Genomic DNA, 14,207 nt, shown 5'->3' on the forward strand with positions numbered 1-14,207 from the left:
GAACACACAACACTGTGTGAATAAAATCCAGGTATTTCCAAAGGGGTTCACATACCTTTTCTTGCCACTGTATAACACCAATGTATAATGATGCATTTTGTCTCTCCTCCATTCTTCCTGCATAGTCACATGTGCATGGTGATGAGGGGGGTGCAGAAGATGAACAGCAAGACTGTGACCAGCACCATGCTGGGGGTGTTCCGGGAGGACCCCAAGACACGGGACGAGTTCCTCACCCTCATCAGGAGCTGAGAGGGACAACCAGCCCACAAACCTGCTGCACAGCCCAACTCGGATCCACTCTCCCTGTCACCTGGTTGGAGCAGCAGCCGGCACACAGCAATTTCTGTACAAAGCCTAGAGTCCGGGCTTGGTAGGTGTGTGTGTGTGTGTGTGTTTTATTCCTCCTTTATTCCTCCTTCCAAATCATCATATGGTCATGTATGTATTACTTAATGCTGTCTGCAAGGTGGCAGGCTTAACCTAAAAAACACTAATCATTGAGCCAGTGTTTTTATGGTTGCTTAATTTTGTCCTTTATTTTTTATTTACTTTTAATAAGATTGAACTACCAATTACAGTAAAGATACTTACACCTACATAGGAACATCCTAATATTAAAAACAATTTATCAATATTGTTTTTAAATTTTATTCTGATATATTTTTGCAATATATTTTTATCCATGTAAGCTAGGACCATAGGGTTTTATTCCAAAAAGCATTATAGATTCCGCTATATAAATTAAGGTAATTTTGCGTTTGAGCCGACGTACACTGAGTGTAAAAAACAACTTTAAGAACTGCTTTTTCCACGACAGACTGACCCGGTGAATCCAGTTAAGATATGATCCCTTATCGATGTCACTTGTTAAATCTACTTCAATCAGTGTAGATGAAGGGAAGAAGACAATAAATAATTATTTTTAAGCCTCGAGACAATTGAGAATGTGTGCCATTCAGACATTGAATGGGCAAGACAAGATTTAAGTGCCTTTGAACAGGGTATGGCAGTAGGTGCCAGGCACACCGGTTTTGTTGTGTCAAGAACGGCAACGCTGCTGGGCTTTTCACGCTTGACAGTTCTAAGAATGGTCCACCTGAAACCCCACTTCTTTAAGGAATACCTAGGATAGGATAAAGAAATCCTTCTCACCCCCCCCCCCTTAAAAGATTTAGATGCACTATTGTAAAGTGGCTGTTCCACTGGATGTCATAAGGTGAATGCACCAATTTGTAAGTCGCTCTGGATAAGAGCGTCTGCTAAATGACTTAAATGTAAATGTAATGTAAATGTCCACCACCCAAAGGACATCCAGACAACTTGACACAACTGTGGGAAGCATTGGAGTCAACATGGGCCAGAATCCCTGTGGAATGCTTTCGACACCTTGTAGAGTCATGCTCTGACGAATGAAGGCTGTTCTGAGGGAGGGGGGTGCACTCAACTCAACTCGCTCTGCGTGTGCTCACTGCTCATTGACTGTCTGTATTGTAATTGTTTTTAAAAACCTGCCCAGGGACTGTGGTTGAAAATTAGCCAGTTGGCTAAAACCGGCACTTTTACAGAAACGTTGATCAATGTGCACTGTCCCATAAAAATAAACTCAAACTCAATAGGAAGGTGTTCTTAATTTTTTTACACTCATTGTATGCAGTGTTTACCGTGAATGTCGTCTCCGCTATAAAGCAGGAACATTGCCTTTAAATGTCAATTTACGGATTACTATAATCATATGTATTTAACCTTGCCTTATACCAAACCTATTCAAGTGTGGTAAGTGCCCTTTTCACATGGCATCATATTCCCGCTCAAGCCAAATGCTTCAAACCCATTCGTCAAACAATTAACTCTTAGGTCTATCTGTCAGCCTATCAGAAGGACCAGTCCCGGTCTACTGTACTTGTCATTAACTAATACACAAAGGGGGAGCAACATACACTCATACAAATTTGGTAGCTACTGCTCCAGGTACTGTATACTGCACCCTTCAACTTCAGGAAACCATCAATGATGGGTTAATGAACATGTTAACTGGAGTTCAAATGATGTGATGTAATGTTGCTGTTAGTTTTGATTGTTGTATTTGTCTGTGACCAAAGTTTCCATAGGTGCAGTTACAATGACTAGATGGTAACTGGATAGTGCAATGAAGGATGATTTAGATGGCACCAAACGGTGTCCATAATAGGACAAACCCGGTCAGGAGGAGTTGTCAGAGGCTGGCCTAATATGGACACTGTACATTATTCGCCAATAGTCACACTATTGTAGGTATCACAATAGCGCAAAAGGTACAGATTGACAAATGTGGCTCTCTCTGTATCCCACAAGTGTGCATTTCAGAATTCAGTTTGGGTCTCTATTGGGCACCACTAGCTTCATATCTGTAAGTCGTGTAGGTCTGTGTGCGTTTTTAATTTTGTGTGTAATCTATAAGTGTATTTTCTAAAATTGTTGAGGGCCAGCCCAGTATATATTCCGCTGACCTCTATCTTGAGAAGCCTTACTTTTTTGGGGGAGGAGAATTCACTTCCACCCGATGAATTTGAAGAGACTAGAGGTAGGAGTCTCACCTCTTGGTAAAGGAACACATCACCTCTGTTAACCTTATAATGTCAACTCTGAATATATCTATGTATGTCAGTGTATAAATGTTGCAGATTTCTATTAGACTTTTTAAGTGTCAAAATATGCTGCATTTGAGTACAGTACAATGCTCTTTGCAATGTCACGTATACTGTATGTTGCATTTGCATATCTGTGAGTGCATTCTCTAATATTAGGCTATTCTCTCTTCAGCAGGGATATTAAAATATAGTAACATTTGAAAAATGTTCAGTAGCTAGGTTTCCATCCAATTGGCGAAATATTTTTATGTGAATATTCAAAAATCACAGCAGAGATGTAGATAAAACATGTAAAAAGCTGTGCGTGATGACCGTGCACATTAAAATAACTTTGGCGTTTAAATTCCCATGTACCATTTCATTTGTAACTCTCTACTGATGGTTTTGTCACAAACTGTTGCGTTAATAACCAATATGCGCCTTCTGGTTTTGGCGCATGCTCCAGTGATGCTAGATTGAGCAATTTACCAGACTACCCTGGCAACTTTCTTTTCCAACCAGCATTTAACAAATTTAGCTACCTTTAAAAATGTATTTGGAACTTTTAGCAACTTTTGAAAAGTGACTCAAACGCTAAAATGCACGCATTTTCCCTCTAAATGAAACAAAAACGATTTTTCTCTGTCACACACTTAGTCACAACACACATGCCTGGCTGCAAAAGTGCAGCAGACGCTCAGCTCGTGCACAGGCAGCAGCAGCAGCAATTTCAGCCAATTTGCAAATCATTGTTGGCCGACTGCAGCAGCAGTGTAGTACGGGTTCGACGAGCCAAACCCAATTAATATAGTTGGTCGCGAATGTTTGATCTTGAACAGAACTTACAACATCAATCAACATGTCTCAATCAAAATTGTACAGCCAGAAGTACAGAAAATCGTCTGAGTCTGGAACTGAACAAATCATTTTTTTTTGCCTAGATGGCCAGTCAATTTCAGTAACGTTTTTGCGTATTCTACGTAATGATGCAGTTTTACGTTCAAGCAATGTCATTTTACGTTCACACAACGTCATTTAGCAACAAATCATTTAGCAAATTTACTCTGAAATTTGTTGGCAACACTGGCATGCTCTCCGGTCTAGAAGAGTTCTGACAACGTGGACAGGGTAGGTTATATGGTGCAATATGGATAAGAGCAATAGCATTTTTATTTGTTAATTGGCAGACAAGTTTTGTTCATGTAGCCAGCATTCAAATAAAACTCTTGATGGGCATGTGCATGAAGCTCATCATTGTACATCCCATCACAACTGTCATGAAAGTTAATCAAAACGATTTAATCTGCCTATAAACTCTGTTTTTCCATGTCGTAGTACACCAGATGTCATCGCATGTCTCAAGTTTACTTCGATATGGTTTAAAAAATATATATATTTGCACATAAAGGCTTTCCACCGCATTTGTCGCATTTTTTTTTTTACCGACAAAATGATCCCACCATAAACAAATGTTCGACATTAATACCGATACTTTCCATTACACCTGTTGTTATTTTAATACAGTATGACTTTACTCTCAAACGGTGGATGGAAACGTTACGATAAATAGGAATAGTAGCAAGCGGTATAGTTATATATTTATTTGTTAATATATAATACTCTGAAATTAACAGGTTTTAACCAATCTGATTTGGCCATTGGGGTTGTATCTGTCAGGGGTGGGAGAAGGTGCGTGCCAGTCAGACAGCTCCTACATTGTCTCTGTGGTCTTCTTTAGGAGGACCTGTTCTTTGGGCTCCTTCTCCACTGTCATTTAGGTTACACTTCTTACTGTGGTCATTTGAAAGTGTTTTAAATAATTAAATGTGTAAGAACTATGAACCTGGCTATTGTGCTCTTCTTTGTAAAAGCCTGTTTATACCTGGCACTAACATATGTCCTGTTCTACTTTCTGATTGTGCCCACAGTTAAAGTGTAGATTATTTAAAATACCTGATTGATCGCAGAATGTTGGCACCATATACCAGCATACGACTGGGAAAAATCCGCTTGAACGCACCGCCACCTGGTAATTACTAGTGATAAACTTGTCTATCATCCCCATGCTTACTTGCCCCTCTAAATTGTCAACAAAAAGAAAGCAGATGGCAGCAGCTTCAGCAGTTGTGGAACAAAATACAAATTATTGATACAAAATGTATCTTCCTTTTGATTTAAGTGAAAGCAGCTCTGGATATGGGCAAGAGCAAAACAATCATTTGCCTTCTTATGACCTCCATGTTTGATGGTATTTCCCAGTTCAAAACAACTTCACAACTGGTAATTAACACCTTCCCGCTTGGTTATGAACCTAGTATTAAGGACACCCAGATCTGCATTTGTCATTTAGCAGACACTCTTATCCAGAGTGACTTAGTGCATTCATCTTAAAATAGTTAGGGGGAACAACCACGTAAGTACATTTTCCTCAAAATAGCTATCAAAGTCAGAGCTAGTAAGGGGGGGGGGACCAGAGTGTTAGGCATTATTTATTTAGGGAGGGGCCAGGGTGAGAAGGGGGTGCTGTGGGATTATTTCAGATGCTTTCAGATGATGGGCAGGGACTCTGCTGTCCTAGCTTCAGGGGGAAGCTGGTGACAGGGCAGAGAAGAGCTTGGACTGGGCTGAGCAGGAGCTGCCAAGAGACCAGAGGTGGCAGAACAGAAGTGGGTGTTGTCCAGGGTCAAGCCAAGGTTCTTTGTACTCTGGGAGGGGGACACTGGAATTGTCAATAATGATGGAGAGGTCTTTGAGCAGGCAGGCCTTACCCTGGCAGAAGAGCAGCTCCATCTTTTTTTTTTATTTTGTATTCAACTAGGCAAGTCAGTTAAGAACAAATTCTTATTTTCATGTCAGCTCGGGGGTTTGAACTTGCAACTTTCCGGTTACTAGTCCAACACTCTAACCACTAGGCTACCCTGCCGCCCCATCTTGTCGAGGCTGAGTTTGAGGTGGTGGGCCGACATCCAAACTGAGATATCTGCCAGGCAAGCAGAGATGCGTGTCGCCACATGGGTGTCAGAATGGGGGAAGGAGAGAAGTAGTTGAGTCTCATCCGCATAGCAATCATGAGAGAGACCTGATATGACTGAGCAGAGTAGCTTTGTGTATAGAGAGAAGGGCCTAGAAACGAGCCCTGGGGGACACCAGTTGTGAGTACAGTACGTGGTGCAGACACAGATCCTCCCTACAATGCCTGGCAGGAGCGGCCTGCCAGGTAGTATGCAATCCAAGAGTGCAGAGGCTGAGACGCCCAGCCCTGAGAGGGTGGAGAGGAGGATCTGACGGTTCACAGGGGTTGAAGGAAGCAGACAGATCTAGGAGGATGAGAACAGACGAGAGTCAGCTTTGGCAGAGTCTCCGTGACACAGAGAAGAGCAGTGACCCATCTTGAAGCCTGACTGGTTAGGGTTAAGAAGATCGTTCTGAGAGATAGCGAGAGAGTTGGTCAGAGACTGCACGCTCAAGTGTTTTGGAAAGAAAAGGGATACCAGTCTGTAATTTCTGATGTCAGAGTTGTCGAGTGTTGGTTTCTTGAGGAGGGGAGTGACTCTGGCAACTTTGAAGTCAGAGGGAACACAGCCAGTGCTCAGGGATGAGTTGAGGGAAGTGAGATGGTCTCCAGCGATGGTCTGAGGAAGGGAGGAGAGGGTCGAGCGAACAGGGTGGCCGGACCTCACATAGTGTGCACTTGCATTGGGGTTACAAAATGGGGGTTGACAACTTTATTTCAGCTGGTTTTGTGAAACAAGGCGGTACTCTCCTTGACTGGAGCCTGCCTCTTGGCAACAGGTTTTATGAAAGTGCTTCAGTTCCTCTGATTGGTGTGCTTTTTGGAGGAGTAGCCAGTAGAATCATCTCCTGCTATTGTGTGGCCTCCCAGAATACAAGACATGACCCTTTCATTGGAATTTTAAAAAACTTTTTTTATCCACAGACAAAGTTTTTCTTTAATACATTTTTTGTCTGTGGTTATAATAAAGATGTCAAGCATTTGAACACAGACCCCACAAAACAAAGCATTCAGTCGATTCATTCAGTATCTTTCGCTCACTCACTCGCAGCGCTCCCATTCTGAATAGACAGCAACCACAATCTCTCAGACAAAAATGAAAATACATACATTTACACAACAGATCCATAGATCCATTTAGAACAGATGAGCATCCACACTTCCTCTCACAAGCCAGACCCAAACCCTGCCCGAGGCAAGTAGCTATAGGAACACAGAACCTGAGACAGGCTTTTGGCATGGCGTCAGGGCCCGAATTAAAAAAGTAACTCTGGGATCAGGTCCCCCCCTGTCCATATAATTTTTATCATTATGATCTAGAAGGCATGTAAAAAGCACAACTACTCAGACTCTTTTTAAATACTGGCCCAGTTCTAAATGGCTGGCTCTACAGAGAGACTGATCTATGTAGTGTACAGTGGACCTCAGGTCTCTCTGAATGTCAGCCCTCATGTGTTACTGAACTGTGAGCATAGTGACCATACAATCCCTTGATACTGTATAACACACACATACAGCTGAGAGGCAGTCATCCTCCGATGCCTGAACAAAGGAAGAAAAACTACAGCCTTCTTTTGATTGGGCCATGCCAAGTCGCAGCATTTCTGGTACATTTGAGAATACGTATTTTACAGTTACAACAGGACACACGTGCAAACACACACAAAACATATACATCTGTTTGTTGTACAGACAGGTATAATTCCTAACTTCATATCAGCATTGAAAAGTACCTACAGAAACCAAAAAAATACACTGACAACACGAGGCCAGAAAGAAGTGTTCCATATTGTTTTTGTCTACAACGTGATGCCAAAAGATACATTTTAAAATGTCCTAGAGGACCTAGTATGCAGTTTGGAGGATGCCACCATTTTGACTGTCAACACATTTACATTTTGGGTAAATGTTGAGTAAAAAAAAGGCACTGCCTTCCCAGCCTCGTGCATTTCTATAATATAAATTACCTTTTTTTGGGGAGCTTTTGAGTTTTTTCTTAAACATAGGATAATATTTTTTCAAATATATTTGTAAGCCTGCAGTCAATACAGGACATCGGCTCTTTGATAACAAAAACAAAACAAACAGAGCACAGTAAAGCTGTAGAACTTTTGTTACAGTATGGGTGCCTTCGAGTTTCCAAAAACAAACCAAAAAAAATAAAATAAAGAGTCTCGCCATCGAATAATGATGCGATATTTGACTAATGTGCAGAGTGTCTATGACCAACAAAAATGTCAGTAAAAAAACCCCATTAAATAATAATATATTTGGAATATCAAGGTTATCATTGAACTGTTAATACTGCAGTGTGTACAGAGGATCTCTCTCATCCCAGCCTCATCGGGGTTGGATGCGCTTTGGAAAATACAAATAAAACCCCCTTTTTTTTGTGTTACATAAGGTGAACAGCTTCCGGAGGAGTCAAAGTCCGATCTACTCGTCATCTGGCTACTTCACACACGCAGTTGTAGTAATATATCAATGACATTCACAGCTCTTCTGTTTACTCCCTCTGCTCCATCGCTCACTACATACTGTAGTGTACACTACATTCACACACACGTAACCTCATGGGCAGTAGTGAGTGTGTAAGTCCCACCCTAGAATGTGCTACCCTCTGCCCTGCAGTTGTTGCCAGTCTTTTGGATAGGCTACATATCTTAGCCATCCACTGTGATGTCATCACTAGCCATGCAGATGGTGGTTAGCTTGGAAGCACTGGTTACCCATTCCCAAAGGGCTATCCCTGGACCTCCGATGCTCATAGCCAAAGTGGACCAAAGTAGTAAAGGGCCTTATCCCACAGAAATAACCCCAGATGACTCTCCATCTCAGTCTATCAAGGGTTACCGTGGCCTGTTCTATTTGGCAATATTTCAAAAGGGTCGTCGCTCCCTATCATGTTTGTTCTGCTGGTGGCCACGTTCAGACATTTGGCCAACCAGGATAACAAGCTTTCCCAAACCGTCAGTCAGAAGAAAAAAAAACGAATCCAAACAAGACACAGAGTGTCTCTCTACTCCACTATTAAATATAAAAATGTGCGATTATACTGTAGTTCAAAACAAAAATAACTATGTTAATATTTGAGATGTACTTATGGTCACCAGCCATAGCAAGTTAATACATGTGGTACTTTAAATAATACATCTAAATGAATACAATAAATCACCTCTGCAACAATAGAAAAAAAATAATAAATAATTTGAATCTGCTAATAGTATCAATTTATGTGGCAGTGGCAAGTGGATCTAACTATTGCATGTTGCATCAGTATACCATCAGTATACCAATACTGTAATGCTGCCACTAAACCAAACTGTGCCAAAGGGTCCATGCCAATTCATGCTTTATTGAATTTTCCTGTCACCGTCCCATTTAAGGCCATGCGTTTTTAATGAGCACACTTCCTGAAGCAGTGATATTTGACTGACTATGAAACATTACTACAAGCATCAATGACGTTTTGACAATAACAGGTTAAAGGTTTGACTGGGGTCAACCCTACTTTATGACAAGATGGCTCAGTCTGAGAGCTTAAGTTCAATGCGCACTTGGGAGTGGGCTGTAGTTACTTTGGCAGAGGAAGGGGTGTTCTCGTTCTCCATTGCCGAGCAACGGTGCATTTGGCATGAAGCTGGTTTCATCTCACTACAAGTTCACCTCCACAATAAGTCAAGTCCCTTTTTCTGAACTACAAAACTCTTAACCTTTCCTCTCCAAACCACTTGCCTCTCCCCACTGATGGCAAGTATGTGCAATAAACGTTCATTTCTATTACTGCACCTATTGGCATTGTTATTGATGGATTAGCTATAGTAAAACATCACAACACCAAGTGCAGAACAAGAAAAAGAGACACACAAGAATTAAAAAATAAACTAACCCAAAAAGTTGCGCAAAAACCCTCACAAAACACCACACCAAATCAGGATGCCCATTCAGGCACAATACATTAGCGTGATCTTCCATGCATAAAACACCCACTTACAGGATGACAGTGGCTAATAACAACAGAGCCTAATTCAGCTTTAAAGAGCTTATTTTACCATGAACCTACCCTTATAGCATGTCATGCAGACAACAATGAACCAAGGGTTAGGGTTAAGACAAATATTAAGACAAAAAAACAAACAAGAAATTGAAGTATAAAAAGCCTAATTCCAAGTGCCTGGCTGTCTAACTGCATTTTGCCACTAGGTGGAGTTAAGTACTAAAAAGAGAGTATTCTTGGGAATTTAAACTAGTTTTAAACCCTTCATGGGTTGGTGTTTCTATGCTGCTTGAGGGAAAGAACCTCCTCAGCAACCTTCTCGTTTACATCCGCCAAAGCTACTTCCTGATTCTCCTGTCCTCTGTGTACATCTTTATTCCTTGATTCAAAACATCTTTGACCATCTCTTACTTCCTAGTAAAATGAGAGCATATAGCATACAACGCTATAGTACTACCCTGGACTGAAAACACACATGTGATCCTCATTCTATTTCACAATGATACACATTGAAAATACTACTGACCCACACTGACTAGCCCTAATTAGAGAATAGGTCACACAACATTGTGCACCTGTTAAAGAAACCTCACTCCCAAATCCAGACACAGCCCAAGCAAATTAACAGCATAAACTTGCAATGCATAGTCTGCAGGGACAAAGATTAAAGAATTCTAAAAGATTATATATATTGGCCTGTCTATAACATTTACCCAGAACTTCACAACGCTACTACTACACAATTTCTGTTGTTTCAAATCAAAGTCCCTGCCTCTGACATGGATCCATCATCACTAACGTCCTCTTCTCCTTCTAAATCACTTGGCACAGACCATCTGTGTCTCCCCACTTTTATTTCCCCTCCTCCCATCTCTTCTCATTTCTCAGTTTTTCCTTCTACACACTTCCACTTCATCCCTCTCTCCTTTTAGCGTTTTCATTTTCACACAACTTGGCTGCTGGTAAGCGAAAGAAAGAAACAAAAAGCAAAAAAAACTATGATAATGTTGGATGTAAACTATGATAGCTACTGTGGGACGTTAGTCTATTAAGCGACTAGTACGGTAGTATGCTACTACTTTCCCAAAATGTATTTAAAAAAATAAAATATAAGAGAACATTCATAGCTGAAATGTATAAATGTTTCGGTACCATAGTAGCATCATATGTAAACAATACATACATGTAAAAATGCTTTTTTTCTGTCACCTATATACAGAAGCATAGGGGTCTTTTGAAAAACGTCCTCCCTAAAACTCTCCCAAACAGTGAGATGAATGCCGAGGCTTCTCTCACAATGTGTCCCACTTTGATTATTTACTTACTTGTCTTGTGTTTGTTTTTGACTCAGTGAGACGTCATATGGTACTACCGGTAGAAATGCTGACTGGTGCGAACTGGTGTGGGAACTCCCTTACTGGTCTGGGGGCGGAGAAGGAAAGTCTACAGTCTTGACTCTTATAGCATGATATACTACAGTACCTATAATGCACTACTCCCCCTTCAAATGGGTCCAGGGTCTGCCAATCGGTTGTTGGCCGATGCTGACCCCCAGCGCTGCTATATCTCCCCCAGCTCCTCCGGCAATGGTGTGGGTAGTTATACTGGGTGGGGAAAGGAGTCTGCACTGCATTTCTCATCCATCACTGAAGCCCAGGTACTTATGAGTGTGCTGGGGGCGTAGCCGTGTTTTATTGTGATGGTAACATGACAATGTGCTACTGCGTTAGCCGTTTGTTAGCAGTTTCTGTGGATTGGCTCGCCGTGGCATGATTTGCAGCCCAGCAACCACCCCGGTTGACCTCTCTCATTAGCTGTGGTGTGTGTGTGTGTGTGTGTGTGTGTGTGTGGGGTGTGTGTGTGTGGGACCAGATGTCCCCGGGTCTCCTTCAGGTCCTACTCTCAGATGGTGGATGTGCGGTCAACTCCATCTAGACACACAGGAGGGAGGGACATAGGACAAACCATCAGATAGGAATAACTGGACAAATACAGACAGAATGTTTCAAAACAAAAAACTGTTGCATCTGGCCTAGCTGGACAAACAAAGACGACCTGGGTTATGTCCTAAATGACACCCTATTCCCTACATAGTGCACTACCTTTGACCGGAGCCCTATGGACTTAGGTGTCTTTGGACCTTAGAAACAAGCTATATAAATCCTATGTATTGTTATTTTGGTAATTTGTATTTTATTGCAAAAGCAGCAGCTACTCTTCCTGGGGTCCACACAAAACATGAAACATAATACATAATAACAACAGACAAACACACCAAGGACAGAACTACATACATTTTTTTTAAGGCACATGTAGTCTCTACATATTAATACATACACACAAACTATCTAGGTCAAATAATAGGGGAGAGGCGTTGTGCCACGAGGTGTTTGCCGTTTATTTGAGCAAAATGAGATGGAAGGAAGTTCCATGCAATAAGGGCTCTATATAATACTGTACGCTTTCTTGACTATATTCTGGATTTGGGGACTGTGAAAAGTACCCTGGTGGCATGTCTGGTGGGATAGGTGTGTGTCAGAACTGTGTAAGTTGACTATACAAACTATTTGGGATTTAATGTCTCTTATAAAAATAAGTGATGCAGTCTGTCTCGCCTCAACTCTTAGCCAAGAGAGACAGGCATGCATATTTATAATCAGTCCTCTGATTACAATGAAGAGCAGTACGTGCTGTTCTGGGCCAGCTGCAGCTTTTAACTAGGTCTTTCCTCGCAGCACTGGACCACACGACTAAAACTAGAGCCCGCAGAACTTGATTTTTGGAGTGTGGTGTCAAAAAAGCAGAGCATCTCTTTATTTTGGGGCTGCAAATGGTTAGAGCGTTGGACTAGTAACCGAAAGGGTGCAAGTTCGAATCCCCGAGCTGACAAGGTACAAATCTGTCGTTCTCCTAGGCCGTCATTGAAAATAAGAATTTTCTTAACAGACTTGTCTAGTAAAATAAAGGTAATATATATAATATATTACGGCCAGACTTCTCTCCATCTTTACAACCATTGAATCTATATGTTTTGACCATGACAGTTTACAATCTAAAGTAACACCAAGTAATTTAGTCTCCTCAACTTGTTCAACAGCCACACCATTTATTACTAGATTCAGAGGTCTAGAACTTAAGGAATGATTTGTACCAAATACAATGCTCTTAGTTTTAGAGATGTTCAAGACCAGTTTATTACTGGCCACCTATTCCAAAACAGACTGCAACCCTTTGGCTGCAACCCTTTGGCCACCGCTAATGCAGTGGCTGCATTAGCGGTGGTTGCTGGTTGAATCATCAGCATACATGGACACACATGCTGTGTTTAATGCCAGTGGCAGGTCATTGGTGAAAAGAGTAGAGGGCCTAGAGCACTGCCCTGCGTTACACCACGCTTTACAGGTTTGACATTAAAGAAGCTACCATTAAAGTAAACCCTAAGAGTTATATTAGATAGATAGCTCTAAATCCACAATATGACAGAGATTGAAAAGCCATAACAAGTTTTTTCAACAATAGGTTATGGTCAATAATATCAAAGGCTGTATTGAAATCTAACAACATAGCTCCCACAATCTTATTATTATCAATTTCTTTTAACCAATCATCAGTCATTTGTGTCAGTGCTGAGTGCATGTTGAGTGCCCAACTCTATAAGCATGCTGAAAGTCTGTTGTTAATTTGTTTACAGAGAAATAGAATTGTATTTGGTCAAATACATTTTTTCCCCAACAGTTTGTTAAGAGCTGGCAGCAAGCTTATAGGTCTGCTGTTAGAACCAATAAAGGCCACTTTACTACTCTTAGGTAGTGGAATTACTTTGTCTTCCCTCCAGGCCTGAGGACAAAGACTTTCCTCTAGGCTCAGATTAAAGATATGACATAAAGGACTGGCAATAGTCAGCTACCATCCTCAGTCGCTTTCCATCGAAGTTGTCAATGCCAGGTTTGTCAGTATTGATCGATAAATCATTTTCCCACCTCACCCACATGGACTTTACAAAATTCAAACTTGCAATGCTTTTATTTCATTATTTGTATGTTTATTGTTGGCATTTCCTGCCTAAGTTTGCCCACTTTGCCAATGACGTAATCATTAAAATAAGTGGCAACATCAAATGGTTGTGTGATGAATAAGCAATCTGATTCAATGAAAGAGTGAGTTGAATTTGTCTTTCTGCCCATAATCCACTTAAACTACTCAAGTTGTTTTCCATAATTCGTTATATCATTGATCTTGGCTTCATAATACAGTTTATTCTTGTTGAGTTTAGTCACATCATTTCTCAATTTGCAGTATGTAAGCCAGTCAGATGTGCAGCCAGACATATTAGCCACTCCTTTTGCCCCATCTCTTTCAACAATACAATTGTTAAATCCATCAATCCATGAAGCCTGAACAGGTTTAACAGTCAGTTTCTTAACATGTGCATGTTTAACAATAATTGGAAGAAGCAATTTCATAAATCCATCAAGTGCAGCATCTGGATGCTCCTCATTAAACACATCAGACCAACACCTTTTTTTAACATCATCCACATAAGAGTCACTGCAAAATCTTTTGTATGATCTCTTATACACTATTTTAG

General features: G+C 41.0%; 2 protein-coding genes across 5 annotated transcripts in view; one reads left to right on the plus strand and one right to left on the minus strand.

Annotated features, from left to right (window-relative positions):
* Window positions 1-1,238, plus strand: part of LOC124001552 (GTP cyclohydrolase 1-like) — a 36,209-nt gene extending 34,971 nt beyond the window's left edge. The window contains exon 6 of the mRNA XM_046308438.1: window positions 126-1,238. Coding sequence (XP_046164394.1) covers window positions 126-252 — 127 coding nt within the window. The 3' untranslated portion in view covers window positions 253-1,238. The remainder of the gene's footprint in view (window positions 1-125) is intronic.
* The window catches only part of LOC124001550 (protein Smaug homolog 1-like), a 136,620-nt gene that overhangs the window by 33,097 nt on the left and 89,316 nt on the right, over window positions 1-14,207 (minus strand). For 2 of the 4 annotated variants that reach the window (XM_046308437.1, XM_046308436.1), the window contains one exon: window positions 6,515-11,550. The exons of the other annotated variants lie outside the window; for them this stretch is intronic. In XM_046308437.1, the coding sequence (XP_046164393.1) occupies window positions 11,522-11,550 (29 nt within the window). In that variant the 3' untranslated portion in view covers window positions 6,515-11,521. Of the gene's footprint in view, window positions 1-6,514; window positions 11,551-14,207 lie in introns of those variants that run through there. 4 annotated transcript variants of the gene reach the window in all.

Source organism: Oncorhynchus gorbuscha, linkage group LG17 (assembly GCF_021184085.1).
Source record: "Oncorhynchus gorbuscha isolate QuinsamMale2020 ecotype Even-year linkage group LG17, OgorEven_v1.0, whole genome shotgun sequence".
Classification (NCBI taxonomy): domain Eukaryota; kingdom Metazoa; phylum Chordata; class Actinopteri; order Salmoniformes; family Salmonidae; genus Oncorhynchus; species Oncorhynchus gorbuscha.